At 50.2% G+C, this 17,886-nt stretch overlaps 1 protein-coding gene across 1 annotated transcript in view; it reads left to right on the top strand.

The window, feature by feature from the left end:
- Window positions 1–17,886, top strand: part of LOC124471866 (metabotropic glutamate receptor 7) — a 102,958-nt gene that overhangs the window by 71,714 nt on the left and 13,358 nt on the right. Inside the window, exons 7-8 of the mRNA XM_047026502.1 lie at window positions 1–68; window positions 9,110–10,045. The exon at window positions 1–68 is cut by the window's left edge and continues 72 nt beyond it. Coding sequence (XP_046882458.1) covers window positions 1–68; window positions 9,110–10,045 — 1,004 coding nt within the window. The remainder of the gene's footprint in view (window positions 69–9,109; window positions 10,046–17,886) is intronic.

Raw genomic sequence — 17,886 nt, 5'->3', positions numbered from 1 at the left:
AGGTGAACAACAGCTCGGCCCGTGGCTACAAGATGATTGGACAGTGGGTCGAGGCTCTCCAGCTCAATGTGAGTCCGGAGCCGCAGAAACATACTACATTTTATACACACGTATACACTACACACGTATACACTACACACATATACACGTATTCACTACACACTTATACACTACACACATACACACGTATACACTACACACGTATACACTACACACGTATACACTACACACATATACACGTATACACTACACACGTATACACTACAGACATATACACGTATTCACTACACACGTATACACTACACACGTATACACTACATACATATACACGTATACACTACACACGTATACACTACCCAAGTATACACATATCCTTTATTAACACATACACTGACTGACTGACTGAGACTGACAAACTGATTGACAGAGGCATAACTACTGACTCAGACAGCCGGCCAACTGAAGTGGTCTTTTTGAGACTGGCTGACTGACTTCCTGACCCTATGACTGAGGCGTATTTACGGACTTACAGGCAGACTGACACACAGAGCCAGACAAACTTCCAGGCAGACTGACACAGGGACAAACAGACTTCCAGGCAAACTGACACACGGAGACAGGCAGACTGACAGACAGAGACAGACAGACTGACACACAAAGACAGACAGACTGACACACAAAGACAGACAGACTGACACACAGAGACAGGCAGACTGACAGACAGACTTCCAGGCAGACTGACACACAGAGACAAACATACTTCCAGGCAAACTGACACACAGAGACAGGCAGACTGACACACAGAGACAGACAGGCTGACACAAAGAGACAGGCAGACTGAGACACAGAGACAAACTGACTTCCAGGCAGACTGACACACAGAGACAGGCAGACTGACACACAGAGACAGACAGGCTGACACAAAGAGACAGGCAGACTGAGACAGAGACAAACAGACTTCCAGGCAGACTGACACACGGAGACAGGCAGACTGACAGACAGAGACAGACAGACTGACACACAAAGACAGACAGACTGACACACAGAGACAGGCAGACTGACAGACAGACTTCCAGGCAGACTGGCACACAGAGACAAACATACTTCCAGGCAAACTGACACTCAGAGACAGGCAGACTGACACTCAGAGACAGACAGGCTGACACAAAGAGACAGGCAGACTGAGACACAGATACAAACAGACTTCCAGGCAGACTGACACACAGAGACAGACAGATGTCCCTCCGTAGGGGCGTCAGCGCCTCAGGAGGTAGAGTGGGCCATCCACCAACCACACAGTGAATTCACTGTGGGTGAACATGTAAATGAGAGGCAATAATCTAAAGTGCTTTGAGTACAATTCAGGTAGGAAAAGTGCTATATAAATGCAGTCCATTTCCCATATATAGACAGACCGATTGCCGTACACCGTGGCTGTCGGATCCCAGAGATATCGTTTTAGGATGGGGGAGATACACATCACCCAGGCGTCACCCACCAAAGTTCAGTCCAGGTGCCACAGTATAATTGCTTCTGACGATCACAGCTCCTATCCTCATAAGGAGAGTCTGAAGACGATGACCCGGGTTTGAACCCGCTCGCCAGCGTGGAATCTTGTTAGGGAGGAGCTCTCTGCCCCCCCAGGGGGAGACACATACTCATTATATATATATATATATATTATATATATATATCAATTACACGCAATGTGTCAGTTGGTATATGTGTTCCTGAGCTGTGTACTAGCATGTGTGTGGTTCTGTCTGATGTGTGGAAACATCCTGATGTCAGGAAAAATATCTAGTCCGCTGGCTTAATCGTTTTCTTTCTTCATGTCTGTTTCCTATAATGTCCCTCGCATGCAGTATACATGCCAGTCCAGGACAATTGCAGTAAATGGATGAAACAAACAAACAAACAGTTTGATTCAGTATCTGATGGCTCTGCGTCTTGTTTTTACTGGATGAACAAAACACTCTTGTCACTTAATCAAGTTAAATGTCAACATTTAAATGTTAAATGTTCTATTGCACATTTAAACACAAACAGGGTGAGCCATTGTGTTGTACAAACAGCTAAGGCAAAATGGGGCACCAAAGCAAATGACATTTATGTACACAGGACACAGACATAAACTAATACATATGATAACATTGATGTGCTAAAATAATATCATAGGCCAAGGAGAATATGTGAGTCTTTAGAAATTATAAAAAATATATATCAGTGGTGGTAGATGATCGAATATGGAGCAACATGTTTTTTCAGAGCTAAATATCAAAAGGGGTTTAGGAAGAGTTAAAAGTAGACTATTTGAAGACTTCAAAGGACCACATGTCTTACTGATACTTGGAGGACAGGACACAGGAACAGGAAATGTCTCAAAATATTCCTATAAGCTGTAAATGATTTTGATTAATAACAAAAAAGCATCTTAGCTGAATCTCACATGTCTGGGTATTATTATTATTGTGTGAGGTGAATTTTATTCACAAACTGGACCGTAAAAACCCCCACCAACATCCCTACTTATGTGCAAAATGGAATTCCTGTTAACATGCATTGATCTAAAACTGTCTTTACCGGTCCTAATGCACCATTCAGACTAGTGAAGTGAAATTACAGCATTCACAAGCAAAAATCCAATAAATACCAAATGTATTTCCTTAACCAAATAATCTTCCTTTCACATGAAATGAGTTTCGCCTCCCTCTGCGTCTCTTGACATCAGCTACTTATCATTCCCGAGGCCGTAACCCCCAGTCTCATTCCCAGAATTATGACGATGAATTCAATTCATCACTTGGTCGTTTATTGTCTTCCAGCAAACATATGTAGCAGTAATAACCCAGCGGGCGCGCTGTTTCAGGCCCTAGCTGCTTTAGTAAGCTTTGTGTGACTTCTGTGTTTGCACAGTTTATCATCCGAAGCCCAGGCTTTAAGGGGGGGGGGGGGGGGGGAGTGTGTGGCTGGCATTTTCCCTTAACTTGATGCACTTCCCCTTGGACAGGGTTGAGTCGCAGACCCCTTCCCAGCAGACCCTCAGACATGAGTCCTCAGGACCCCTGAGAAATGTCATTGGTTCATCCCTTGAGCCCTGAAGAGGATGGATATGGTCTCGAGGGGCTCGATAAACACTCACAGCCCCCCTGGAGGGGCCTCTCTGAAACGTCTTCTTCAGATCACCTGAAGTTTCTCTTCCTCGTCTCGAGTCTCGGCTTGCTGTGTCTCCGACTGCAGGGAGACGGTGCAGGATGCCGGTTGGCGCTGAAGATCTCATTATGATCAACTGGTTGTTTACGCTTTGTTAATGCACTCAAAAACCCCAGCAAGGCCTTCATGCAGGGACGGTGGAGGAGAAAAAGACCAGTTGAGGGGTGGGAGGCGAGGTAGGGGGGTGTCCATGTGTGTGTGTGTGTGTGTGTGTGTGGGGGGGGGGGTCATAGGGAGATGGAGAAAGAGATTTTAAGAAACATAGAGAAAGATGGAGGTACAGACAGGGAGATGGCAGATTGAGGGTTCAGCGGGATTCACTTCTGCAGAAAGATGGAATAAAAGGAAGTTGAGAGACTCAGCTGGGTGATGAACAGAGGGAGGGAAAGAGGGAGAGGGTGAAAGGAGAGAAAGAGTGACAGACAGGGGGTGGAAAGAGGGAGGGGGGTTTGAAAAAGATATAGAGAGACCACTGTGGAGTAAAGAAAGGGAGGGTGATGGAAGGAGAAAGGAGAGAGAGACAGACTGGGGTAAAGAGAGGAAGGAAGAATAGAAGGAGATTGAGAGAGAAATACAAATGGGTAAAGAAAGGAAGGGGGGTATAGAGAATGAGGGGGAAGGAGTGAAAGATGGCAAGATGCTTCTCTACAGAGTCCAGCTCCTCACGATCCATCCTTCAACTGCTGAATTCATATCTCCATTTCTGTTTGTGGTTGTGATGGAAACGATGAGAAGAAAACAACATGAAATGGTGGTTGAAAGAGGGGCGCCTGATCATAGTCTCTCTGACAGGACAGTTAGTGGCAGGCGAACAGAGAAGAGCAACCCTGAATGCATTTCCCCCTTCCGCAGGAGCGTTAAATATTCATGAGGTTGCGCAATCTTCCTTTGCTTAAAAAATGTGCATTTCTAGGGTCTTTTAAGAGATGATAGCCATCTGATGCTGCAGCTCAAACCTTCCTCTACCCCTTTTTTTCTAGAGAAAACAGCTATTTTCACTGTAACTAACCACTGTTTCATTCAGGGGAAAGCTGAAGGGCATTTACAACCAAAGATTTGAGAGGGAAGACCCACTTAGAGGTGGACACAGCTACATGTTCAGATTTAGCTCCGATGAACTACATCCCGGCAATCTAATTTCTCAAACTGCCCCAACCTTTCATGTGAAAGTATCTTCTGAGAGAGCTGTGGCCAGTGATGTTGCTCATTAGAAGACATTTATCAACCTGGATTCCTCCAGGAGAGGAACCACACACCAGACTACTTTGCCAGCTGTCGTGAGCCAGGAGGAGGGCACTGGGAGAGGGGAGGAATCTTTCGTAAGGATTCAACGTTTTAATCCTTGTGTACAGCAGCGGGCTTCTCGGCAGGCTTCGGCCTAGCCTGGCAGGTTAAAGTGTGGACTTTCCTGTGGATTAGAAGGCTGTAAGTGTAGATTTGCCCTCAGCAGGCTAGTGGTAGGGTCAAGACCTGCAGTAGGTCAAAGAAAATGCTGGCTGTTGGATGCCTGTTGGAGGAGTTATTCGGTCATGCTGCTTTCAGAAAAGAAGAACTGTATTAATGAACAATCTCCAACAATGGTGCAACACAAAGTGGTGGAGCCTTGGAAATTCACCTGAAAAGAACTGGATGAATCGGTTGTGAATTGTTGCTGCTGTGTGTTTAGCTTGTGACATAAACCCCAGGATTAGAAAGTAATTGGCTCATTCAGACTTGAGTGCCAGAGAATAAAGAAATTCAATTTCTCACCTGCTGCGTTGATGGAGTTTGGAGTTCTAGTCTTACATGTTCCTGTAGTTTCAATTGTTGTTTTAACAAAAACCCACAGACAAATCACAAGATGAAAAATGGCCCCCAGCAGTGGCAAGTTTTGAGTTTGCCAATCAATTTCAAAGTTTCCCTTAAAAGCTGGACAATAGTATGAATAATCTTCAATAATTGGCCTTTCCCAGTTGAATTGAGGCCATTCAAGACCGCTCTATAAAGTGGAATAAGTCAACAAGAAGAGGAAATGTGTGCAAGATCAGGTCGTGACACGAAAATCTTAACGAACCAAACTCTAGTATCATCCTTATAGTTTTCCTCTCTCTCTCTCTCTCTCTCTCTCTCTCTCTCTCTCTCTCTCTCTCTCTCTCTCTGTCTCTCTCTCTTTTTCTCCCTCACCCTCCCACCCTCCCTCTCTCTCTTTCTCTCTTGTCCAGTTGAGTTTGACAGTCATTGGCTCGCTGCTCACGTTCAATTCCCAGAGGTTCTGCATGGGACCTAGAGGGGTGAAAATCCTTCCTGCAAATTAATCAATGTAATCATCGGCAAGTCAGTGTGGCAAACAGGGCTGAGACGACGGAGGACGTTGAGATGTCGCCTCCAGAGTCGCCTGCTAGAGGGAGGTCGTGTTTGAGCTCCCATGGTGATTCCTCTGGCGAAGTCTGGGGGAGATGCTCCGCTGAGCGTCTTCATTGGTGTCGTTAGAGCGAAAGGAAATGTGTCGGAGACTCCCATTGGCTCAAAGCCTTCACTTTGGGATGGGTCCGCGTGTTCGTACGTTGAAAAGACATCAGGTGTTGTGTTGTGCGCCTTGTGCAAGAAATTCGAAAAGAGCTCCGCTGAGGTGTGGAGAGTTGGGGCGCGTCTTGTGGAGGGGGGGAATTGAAAAAAGGAGTGCTCATTCACAGTGTGCTACACGGTTCTATAAAGAAGAGAGCGTGAAAGAACGACTCAAGGCTAAAAAAGATGGATCTGGTTCTGTCTCCATAGCAACGGGGGGAGGGGGGCTAATCCCATCACGTTTTTCTCAGAATGTTTAATTATGAGCGCAGGGACAGGAGACCCCTAAAGGCAGAGTAATGAACTGCGCCACAGAGGCTGGAGCTAAATTGCTCTGGGAAAGGCTATCGAACCTGAAGCTAATGAGTATGTGGATTAAATGCTCCCAATTCAGCACCACGCTTTTACGCACACACACTCACACGTGTGTGACTCTCGCACACACGCGCATGCACACACCAACACACTGAAACACCTTTTTATTTCTTCTTCTTGCTATCTCTTCTCTCGTTCTCATTCACTCTCGTCTGCCTCCCCGCAACTCGCCCACCAGTCAAAGAATCACAGAATCACAACACTGTGAAGCTAGTCTGGGAACTGGGAACACAACCATTTAAATCAAACAGCGTTGACGAGAACCATGAGCCGAAACAGGAGTCTTTACTTCCTGACTGCATGAGCAGCACCCCTCCCAAATAGAAAACCTAAATTAGAGGACAAAGTACGCAAGCTCTTCCAGAAATATCAATGCATGGCATGCTATTTCTCACACTTAATAAAAAAAAAAAACGTATTTTTACCTCTTAGTTTGTTTAAAGCGTTTACCTTTCGAGACGCTTCTGCTGGAGTTCCTTCTTCTGCAGGTAAAAGTTTCCCTGTTGAGGCTTTCAGGGTCTCCCTCCTGAGCAGGATTTGGTGTCTTGGTCCTTAAACCCACCTGGCCCGATCCGGACGCAGTTCAACAGAGACAGGGGTGATTTATTGGCAGAAAGTCCAGTCAGGAGAGGCTACAGACAGAGTGGAGGGGCTGGCTATGCCTGATAAGACCTGAGAGGCGCTCTAGGCACAATGACAACAAAGGAATAAGGGCCATCGCCCCCTCGACTCTGCATCATCCGGAATATTCCGTTCCACTTCTTTCTCTCTCTTGGCTGTTTTTTGTCCTGCTCCCGTTTTTATGAAGACTGTGAGGAGGTAATGAAACGAGGCTACTAAGTCGGTCCTGTTTTTATTTTAAAAAAAGTGTTATTTGGAGTTAGCTTTGCTCGTAGGAAGACATCAACCTTGTTTCCTAACAACAGATTGGAGCTTTTCTGATAAAAAAAAAATACTGAATGTATTTTTCTTCTGGAAGGACATTTTAATCCAAAACTGTTGTACGTTAGGTTTGATGTATCTCTGGAAAACTGACATTTGAAGAGAAAAAGTGACACAGTTGTAAAAAGCATACCACAGAACCTTGTCCAAATACAATGATCAAAATGCTTTAAAGGTCTCGGGCGCATTTTTGATTTATTTATGAGTCTTCACTTATCCGACACCCCTCTGTTTAATTGCACTGGGACCAACCAACACTAATCGAAGTGCACCCCACGTATTTGACTTCATGCTAGTAATTCTTGACCCGGGGCTTAGACCACCTATTCCCCCGCTGCTGTGGAGTGAAGCTAAACTGCCTGTCGTAGATTAGCCCTTCTGTCGTCCGCCAGGGCGGCCTGGTCACTCCGGGCTCTTTGAACATCAGAGAGCTAGTCCAGCAAGCAGACTCCATTATTCTACATCCATTTCATCGTTTTCAAAAGATGTCAAAGTGTTGGACAGGAGAGACTGTGGCCTCGCGGCTATATATCTCAGCGCAGGGCTGAGGAGTCTGCCAGAAGAGAGACGTTTTCTTCTCTTGCAGGAGCCGGTTAGTCAAACATAAATATTCATCGACACTGAGACAGGAGTGCTGGGGTTCAGCTTCCCCTCTGTCACATAATTCGGCTTCTCCTACCCCTCTGTGACATCATTCCACTTCTGCTACCCCTCTGTGACATCATTCCACTTCTGCTACCCCTCTGTGACATCATTCCACTTCTGCTACCCCTCTGTGACATCATTCGGCTTCTCCTACCCCTCTGTGACATCATCCGGCTTCTCCTACCCCTCTGTGACATCATTCCGCTTCTCCTACCCCTCTGTGACATCATTCGGCTTCTCCTACCCCTCTATGACATCATTCCAGAAACCAGTGGAATAATGAAATTAGCAAGGTCTTCCTCAGTGAGGCGTGATGGATGGAGCTGTGTTTCAATGGCAGCTTCATCTCACCCTGGACCGGGGAGGCATGCCGAACGCCTTGATGTACGAGCTGTTCTGGTGCATGTGTTAGCCCTGTTCCTAATGCACCCGGACAGGCATGTGTCTTAGCGAACATGGTTGAATTTAAAAGGCAACAGCTCTCTGTGTCCACCTGTAAGAGGTTGATTAACAATGCAGCGCTGCATAGATTTGAGTCAGATGGCAGGTTAGTGTGATGTTGATGGCTCTGTACTAAATCTTCGCACGTAATGAGCTTTGCGAGTAAGTGGAGATGAGATGGACAAAGTGGGAGGGAGGGAAAGAAGGATTGAATAATGGAAACAGTGAAAAAACGAAAACCCAGAGGAGGGCGACAGAAGAAGGTTCTGTTCCGGAGATGGTGAGAGGGCGGAAGAAAGACTAAATCCTTTTTCTTTGATTCTCCTCATCGGTTTCCTCTGCCTCGGCCCAGCTTTGGGAAGGCAGCAGATTAGAAGGTTGTTCGGAGTTTCTCCTTTGTTGTGGTTCTGGAATGCCTGTGCGTGTCCAATCACACTGCCTGCTGCGTGCATCACACGGTTCCTCTGTGACTTGTCACTCCTGACTCTCCAACGTGACAGCAACAACACCCTGCTCCCTCCCTCCCCCCCCGCCTCCCTCACCCCCATACCCCTTGCCCTCTCCCTCCTCGACTCACACATCCCGAATTCCTCCATCCTCCACCCACTCCCTCTTACTCTTTCTTTTCACTCACTTGAGAGAGAGAGAGAGAGGCGAATGAGAGGAGAGAGAGAGGTGAATGAGGAGAGAGAGAGAGAGACAAGGTAAAGACACAGTAGACAAGATGTTCCTAGCTTGTGTTCGTGTCCAGTCTAAGGGCTGTGCCAGCTGTTTCAAGGATAGAATACTACATTACACACCAAATCACCTCCACCTGCAGTCTGTTTACAGTACAATACATCATATGCAGCCGGTCTGGTTGTGTGTTGTGGTGCGGGGGAAGATAATAAATAACCTGCTGACTCCTTGCCTACTCCTTGCTGACTCCTTGTCTGCCGTTGTGTTGCAGGTGGAGGACATGCAGTGGCCCGGTGGGGAGCAGGAGATCCCCAGCTCGGTGTGCAGCCTCCCCTGCCGGCCAGGGGAGAGGAAGAAGGTGGTGAAGGGCATCCCCTGCTGCTGGCACTGCGAGCGCTGCGACGGCTACCAGTACCAGCACGACGAGACCTCCTGCAAGCTGTGCTCCTACGACATGAGGCCCAACCCCAACCGCACCGCCTGCGTGTCCATCCCCATGGTCAAGCTGGAGTGGCACTCCCCCTGGGCCGTCATCCCCGTGTTCCTGGCCGTGCTGGGCATCGTCGCCACCATCTTCGTCATGGCAACGTTCGTGCGCCACAACGACACGCCCATCGTGCGGGCGTCGGGGCGGGAGCTGAGTTACGTGTTGCTGACGGGCATCTTCCTGTGTTACGTCATCACCTTCGTCATGATCGCCGAGCCGGACGTGGGCGTGTGCTCGTTCCGCCGGATCTTCCTGGGGCTTGGCATGTGCATCAGCTACGCCGCGCTGCTCACCAAAACCAACCGCATATACCGCATCTTCGAGGAAGGGAAGAGGTCGGTGACGCCGCCGCGCCTCATCAGCCCCACCTCGCAGCTCGCCATCACCTCCAGCCTCATCGCCATCCAGCTGCTGGGCGTGTTCATCTGGTTCGGGGTGGACCCACCTAACACCCTCATCAACTACGACGAGCAGAAGACCATGAACCCCGAGGAGGCCCGTGGGATGCTCAAGTGCGACATCACGGACCTGCAGATCATCTGCTCGCTGGGCTACAGCATCCTGCTGATGGTCACCTGCACCATCTACGCCATCAAGACCCGCGGAGTGCCCGAGAGCTTCAACGAGGCCAAGCCCATCGGCTTCACCATGTACACCACCTGCATCGTGTGGCTGGCCTTTATCCCCATCTTCTTTGGCACGGCCCAGTCCCCTGAGAAGGTGAGTGTCGGGAACGCTGTGGAACGACGCCGTCGGCGTTCCAGATGGTTCCATCTTGGCCCGAGGCTGGGTGGTTTGACGTGCCGATTGCAGTACGAACATAGACTAGCTAATCCCTCTCTGTGTCATGACTGTACATGACGCATCTCATCCAACAATTGGTCCTCAACTTGGCACACCAGGGAGGAAGTTTTCCTAACATCCTGAATGCGTGGCTGCCAGTTAGGCCTGTACTTAGTAGCAGAGGCCTGGTGAGTGAGTGTGTGTGTGTGTGTGTGTGTATGTGTGTTTGTGCATGTGTGTCTCTGTGTGAGTGTGCGTCTGTGTCTGTGTGTGTGCGTGTGTGTGTATGAGTGTGTGTGTGTGTGCATGTGTGTCTCTGTGTGAGTGTGCGTCTGTGTCTGTGTGTGAGTGTGCGTCTGTGTCTGTGTGTGTGCGTGTGTGTGTATGAGTGTGTGTGTGTGTGTGCATGTGTGTCTCTGTGTGAGTGTGCGTCTGTGTCTGTGTGTGTGTGTGATTGGGAAGCTCAAGTCCCATCCGCCAGACCTAACTCCTGTAAGAAGATCATCTTATTATCCCTGCAAGTCTGGAACAAACAGACGTCAAACACAAAAGGGCATTTGTGAGCTGTGATTGTGGCTCTGATGACAGCTGGAATAGGGGAGTTAGCGACGGCTTCTGCCAGCTCAAGGTCTGTGTGGGCTCACACATGAGTTCAAACCAAGGCCGTCATCATAATATACATTTGGGGGGACACATCCAATCCAAACACCCCAATATTCAAATCTGGTCAAAATGTCCCTCCCAATGTATTGATATAAAATTATATATGTGCTACGCTACGACAGGCAACCACACACGCTGTCCGAAATTATCGTAAAAAATATAATTCACACAACATTCACACTGAGGCGCAAGTTTATGAACTGGAACAATCAAATCATTTGTCATTTTCCATCTTTTAATGCTCAAAACTGGCAGTTTTGGCAACAAGTTAATTACAGCGATCGTCCCTCAGTGTTTAAAGTAGAGAGGTGTCTGGACATAAAACACAGGAAGTGTTTGATAACGGCAGACAAAATGAGTTTCCTTCCTGCCGAGGGGGGGGGTTAACGGCTCCTCTGTGGGTCTCTGGGAGATGTGTTGGATTGGGCAGCTCAGCTTTTTCTCATTAGGCGTCCGTCCTTCTGACCGTACGCATTGTTTGTCCTCATCTTCTCTCTGCTCTGCCTTCAAACCAATTACAGCCCGGAAAATTGAAAAGCACAACGGCGGCCTCGTCCAGGTTTGGTCAGACCTTCGTACGTGTTTAACAGTTTTAATACCCCGCGCACTGTTGCATGAGCTAGCGGTAGGAGTGTCACAGGACTCAGAGGAAAACAGACCTGATAATGACTCAGAGAGAGAAATGTTGCCCGGCGTTGTGGGAGGGTGTGTGTGTGTGGGGGGGGGGGGCTGAGTCTCCTGTTTGTCTGAAGGGTGGTGTGTGTGTGTGGGGGGGGGGGGGGCTGAGTCTCCTGTTTGTCTGAAGGGTGTGTGTGTGTGTGTGTGGGGGGGGGGGGGGGGTTGCTGCTGGTTGACACACATTGGCTGTGTGTTGCTGCTGCCATTACCTGCAACTCCCGGCCCAGGGACTGGAGACTAAAGATGATGAATGTGGGAGGGAGGGCGAGATGGGTGGGGGGGGGGGGGGTGTAATGGGGGGTCTCATTAGGACAGCAGTCTCATCTGAGGGCGGGATGGAGGAAGGAGGGGGGGGGGCTTGTTTGTGTGAAAGAAAGAAAGAACGAAGCGCACACAGAGACAGACGGAGAGATGCAGGGAAGGAAAAGGTAATAGCAGGATGAAGAAGAAATAACAGAGCTCTGTTGTGTGAAGGCCTGACGTCAGCAGGGAGCGAGGGAGGGGAGGAGGGAGGGAGGGAGGGGAGGAGGGAGGGAGGGAGGCAGAGCGGCACAGCAGCTGAGTGGAATTGTGGCACCCTGGCCTTTGCTGCTTGTCATTACTTACCTGCTCACTGTTGAGCTGAATACAAATGAGAGTAGAAGCCCCCCTCCCCCCCCTTAGTTCCTCTTTCTATCTCACTCTCTCTCTCTCTCTCTCTCTCTCTCTCTCTCTCTCTCTCTGCCTTTCTCTCTCTGCCTTTTGCTCTCTCGCTCTTTCTCTCTCTCTCTGTCTCTCACTCTTTCTCTCTCTCTCGGTCTGACTTTCTCTCTTTCTTTCTCTCACACACACAGACAAACATTCTCCCACAAATGCTGTAGATGTAGGCAGGTATCTGGAGGGCTGGGAGTCCTTCTGTGCTTGAAAGCTTTCTGCAATTAGTGACTGACGGAACACACCAGACCAACAGACAAGCTACACACAGACACACATGCACACTTGAGATCTCGGCTGTTTAATCAAAACAAATCTTAAATGAAAAGCAAATATCTACTTCATGTGTTCGATCGGTCCGACCCTCCAAACCCAGAGACACAGGGGAAGAGCAGAATAACAACGTCCAGCCCTGAGCTCACATTGCTGTGTGTTAACGGTTGCGACAATATAAAAAATCCCTTCCTAGGTGAAGATGGGACCACCCTCCCAGCCAGACATCCACATCCTGTTGGCTGGCGAACATCTGGGTGGCTGTAGGCACTTCCTGTCAGCTTCCTGCTTGCTCAGGAGAGCAGCGGTATGAGGCAGGAAATGGGTCAGACATCTACATGGAGACGGGAAAACTCACCCCGCCGTGTTACATTACAACCAGTGCATGACATTGACACCCGCCCACCCGCCAAATGCGGGTAGAATTCGGCTGGGGCGGGTAAAGCAGTCACTCTTACTGGACATGTTCAAACATAGAATGCACAGAATCGCTTCCTTAATGGGTCTGGATGGTCAGTACACTGATACACTAGAACGTTCAGCATGTGAAGTGGTCGTTAATCACATAAGTCCCAGTTTGTACATGATTTCCCTCACTGTCTCCTAACTGTCTGGGCTGTGTGCTATATTCTGCTCAGAGGGGGGCCTCGCTGTATTACCTCTTAACCTCACAGAGACACAAGCTTCTATGTACACAGAAAATCTGCATATCAATCATTGATACCAGGGCTGCTCTTGAACACAAAATCCCCCAAGTATCATGTATAGGTCAGTGGTAGCACGCGTGACTGCTGTTCAAATCTCCCCCGAACCACGCTGCGGCTAAAAGCTACCTTTGGATATGCTGAATACATTTAGCAGATGCTCTTATCCAGAGCGACTTACAGTAAGTACAGGGATATTCCCCCCCAAGGCAAGTAGGGTGAAGTGCCTTGCCCAAGGACACAACGTCATTTTCACACGGCGGGGAATCGATCCGGCAACCTTCTGATTACTAGCCCGACTCCCTCACCGCTCAGCCATCTGACATCTGCAATGAATACATTTCTTATGGTGACAGTGCTGAACATCAGCCTTCTCTGAAGGCCCTCAAGCCACGTTCACACACAGCAGCCTCGTCAAGTTGCCAGTCTTAGAACACGGGACAGGTGGGCGTTTTAATTCAGTTCTAGAACGTTCAACTTTGCCAATGCATAAGCAATGAGTCGTCATTCCGGCTTGATTTGAAAGCAGCTCTCTAAAACCATGATGACACGTGTCCCGTGTGCGACCCCAGCTGTAGAGCAGCAGCAGACGGGATTACATTTACCTTCACACTCACCTCATAACCATGACAGCTGACCTGGATGTGATCAAAGCTCTGAGCGATATCAGCGCTATCACAGTGTTTGGGGATATTGTACGCTATGGCAGGATCATCCAAAATTAAGCTCTGAGGTGAGGGAAGAGAGACACACTGAGAGAGTGTGAAAGAGAGAGAGAATTACCGTGGGAGAATTAACTGCAATAGATTTTTGTAAGTTACAAAGTCTTTTAATCACGAAGAGAAAGACAGGGAGAGAAAGAGAGGAAGTGAGAGTGACAGAAAAGAGAGCAACAGAGAGCTAGACATGGTGGGGGAGAGAGAGAGGGAGGGGTAGCAGCTGTAACAGTGTATATGACCGTGCACAGGGTGTACAGAGGGAGGGGTAGTAGCTGTAACAGTGTATGTGACCGTGCACAGGGTGTACAGAGGGAGGGGTAGTAGCTGTAACAGTGTATATGACCGTGCACAGGGTGTACAGAGGGAGGGGTAGTAGCTGTAACAGTGTATATGACCGTGCACAGGGTGGTTACAGAGGGAGGGGGGTAGTAGCTGTAAACAGTGTATGTGACCGTGCACAGGGTGTACAGAGGGAGGGGGTAGTAGCTGTAACAGTGTATGTGACCGTGCACAGGGGTGTACAGAGGACTGTGCTGGGGTGTCTGCTTTCTACCTCCCTGTGTGAGTGAATCAGGAAGCTGGTGTGACGAACGCTCTCTCCAAACACACCTGTGTCTTCACATAGAGAGACCACATCAAGGTCAGAGTCTGCTTCCTTCTAATGAAGACCTCGGTCCCTCTCCTTCCCCTCTCTCCTTGCCTCTCTGTCGCTGTATCCCGGAGTGATGGAGTGATGGAGTGAGGAAAATATTTGCAATGCTAATGCTTGGTCTTCACGCAGTCTGCATTTTATGGCCTCCATTAAGGCGCGGGCTCCCCCTCCTCCGCTCTCCAACAGAGGCCGTCCTTAATAGGTTCACCCGCATCCTCTGTGGTGTCTGGCGACGTGCCCGTGTGAGATGACCAGGAAGAGCAGCTGCAGGAATGTGTGTTTAATAACGTAGCTGCCGAGGTGGAGAACACAACCTACACACACCCTAACCCTAACCCTAACCCTAACCCTACACACACTCAGCTCACACCTGAGATCCATCCTCCCCCTCCTCCTCTCCCCCCCTCCCTCCCCCTCCTCCTCCCTCCCCCTCCTCCCCCTCCTCCTCCCCCTCCTCCTCCTCCCCCCCCCCCCTCCTCCCCCTCCTCCTCTCCCCCCCTCCTCCCCCTCCTCCTCTCCCCCCCCCCTCCTCCCCCTCCTCCTCTCCCCCCCTCCTCCCCCTCCTCCTCTCCCCCCCTCCTCCCCTCCCTCCCCCTCCTCCTCTCCCCCCCTCCCTCCCCCTCCTCTCCCCCCCTCCTCCCCCTCCTCCTCTCCCCCCCTCCCTCCCCCTCCCCCTCCTCCTCTCCCCCCCCTCCCCCCCCTCCTCCCCCCCCCCCTCCCTCCCCCTCCCCCTCCTCCTCTCCCCCCCTCCCTCCCCCTCCTCTCCCTCCCCCTCCTCCTCTCCCCCCCTCCTCTCCCTCCCCCTCCTCCTCTCCCCCCCCTCCCTCCCCCTCCTCCCCCCCTCCCTCCCCCTCCTCTCCCTCCCCCTCCTCCTCTCCCCCCCTCCCTCCCCCTCCTCTCCCTCCCCCTCCTCCTCTCCCCCCCTCCCTCCCCCTCCTCTCCCTCCCCCTCCTCCTCTCCCCCCCTCCCTCCCCCTCCTCTCCCTCCCCCTCCTCCTCTCCCCCCCTCCCTCCTCCCCCTCCTCCTCTCCTCTCCCCCCCTCCTCTCCCTTCCCTCCCCCCTCCTCTCCCCCATCCCCCCCTCTCCCTCCCTACTGTTCCCCCTTTCCTCCCCCTCTTCCCCTCTCCCCCCCCCTCTCCTCTTCCCCCCCTCCCTCCCTCACCCCCGTCCCCCCTTTCCTTTTCTTCCCCCCCCTCCTTTCCCTCCTCCCCCCTCCCTCATGGCTAGGCTGGATGCGAGCGTGTCATTAATCTTGCCCCTGCTCGTCCTCTTGTGATGCTGTGTTCCAGGGGAGCAGTCAAAGGCTGTATTATCTCATCAGGGTGCGAGCGGAGAGAGGCTGGGCCCAGGCCGGTCAGCGGAGGCTCTGGGTGACACAGCTGTCGATGCGGCCTCTAATAGGGGAGGCTGAAGGTCTGACTCTGACACACGCGGCCCATGTACAGGAGCAGGGCAGCGCAAGATTCAGGATGAACTTTGTTTGTCCCACAGAAGGGAAAAGTTGGGCTCCTACTCACGCTCCTAAGAGCAGCTAAATACAGAGAGAAAAAAAAGCAAAGTCATCCATAAGAGCAGAGTCCTGCAGCAATCCCCTTCGACGAAAGCAGAGTTCACAGCTGATTTCGTATGTTTTAGACTTGCAAGTTCCCGACTTGAACGTCTGTCAGGTCCATCTGGTGTCCTCGTGCTCAGACTGCAGTTTCTTTACTAAGGCAGCATCCTCGTTTGTTGTCAGATTACGTCTCCCTGTAAGAAGCGACAAATAAAAGACAGTCTTCGCCTTTTGTTGTGTTTGTTTCACAAATCGCCCCGCAACGTGAGGGAAGGCTACAGGGAGTTAGCGTCCGTGTGCTGGCTGGTGTGCACATCTGTGATAGAGAGCACCAGAGCTCCACAATATAATGACTGTTTAGCATATAAACCCCACGGTGAACTGGACATAGTTCTTCGCTCTGACAGCACACACATACACACACACCGCCGCTGCTTTGGAGCAGGCCGGTTTGCGGGATTTTTTTAACCCCCAGCATGTCTGCCAAGCAGTCCATTAGGTTCGCCCCCTCTCCTGCTATAAACATCTAATCTAGCAACTCTCACCCACCCGGTGATAAGATAAGCACATCGAGGCTACATTGTATGCAAAGCAGCAACATGGCTGAGCTTGAGCACAGCTCCCCTGAGACTGAGAGCCAACCAGCCTATCAGAGGAGCAGGCACAGCCCTGGCTGTAGCCCAGACTTTACAAAGCTTTACGAGTCTTAAATTACACCCGATTCTGTAAACCGGCAACACAAACCTACACACACACACATGACGCACAACACACACACACAGTCACTTTGAAGCAAAACATCAATACAGTCTGTGTGTCCTGTGCAGACAGCTAGGCTGTCCTCTTCCAAACAGGCAAACGCATCAAGCCACATCAGTCAATAAAACGACCCCCCATGTTTTATTTAAACGCTTTGGGATTGGAACATTTGCATCATTTAAACATGCCTCCCAGTCAGGTGGAGCCTCATATAAAAAGAACGATTCTTCAATCCTTTCAACCCTTTTTTAAAAGATATTAAGGTTCCACCAAGCCCAGGGCTGGCCCTGAAGCAGAGCATCTACACAGTGATGGGAGGACATGAGAGATGAATACATACAGACTAATGGGTTGCCATTGTGTTGTTTAGGGACTTGAATAGCACAGCTATGAAAGCAGGTTGTAGGATAGTGATACGTCCAACACTGAAGTAGGCTTGCCTCTGGAGACTGGGATGGAGACCTGTGAAAACACTGCCTCCACCCCTGATCTGCCTCCACCCCTGATCTGCCTCCACCCCTGATCTGCCTCCACCCCTGATCTGCCTCCACCCCTGATCTGCCTCCACCCCTGATCTGCCTCCACCCCTGATCTGCCTCCACCCCTGATCTGCCTCTGTGACTCGGAGGTGTCAGTCTCCTCTGGAGGTGTTCTACTTTACACTGGGTCTGGGTCTCTATCCCTGTGTGTGTGTGTGTGTGTGTGTGTGTGTGTGTGTGTGTGTCTGGGTGTGTGTTCATTGTATAATGATGTGTTCTCCAAGTCTGTGCCTTTTTGTGCAGCAGCGCGCGTGTGTTGTTGGTGTGCGTACGAGTGTGTGTGTGTGGCCGTGTGGATCTGTGTGTGGATGATTCTGTGTCTGCACGACTGCACAGAAGGATCTGTGTCTGCTGACGGGTTATGACAGCCTGTCTTTAGCTCTCAAGACCTTCAGGCTGTTTCATTCGCTGTGAACGTACCATGTAGTCACAGAGAAAGCCACGGTGGTAAACAGCACTGGCTAGCCAGTGGGGTCAGCTTCTTTGTCTTTCTCCTGGTCTATACAACCTTTTAACATTCCTCGCTCACCCTCTGCCCTCCCTCCT

The sequence above is a fragment of the Hypomesus transpacificus genome, chromosome 9 (genome assembly GCF_021917145.1).
Source record: "Hypomesus transpacificus isolate Combined female chromosome 9, fHypTra1, whole genome shotgun sequence".
In the NCBI taxonomy this organism is placed as follows: domain Eukaryota; kingdom Metazoa; phylum Chordata; class Actinopteri; order Osmeriformes; family Osmeridae; genus Hypomesus; species Hypomesus transpacificus.
Note: the sequence above shows the minus strand (reverse complement) of the source record. Positions and strands in the feature narration are given on the sequence as shown.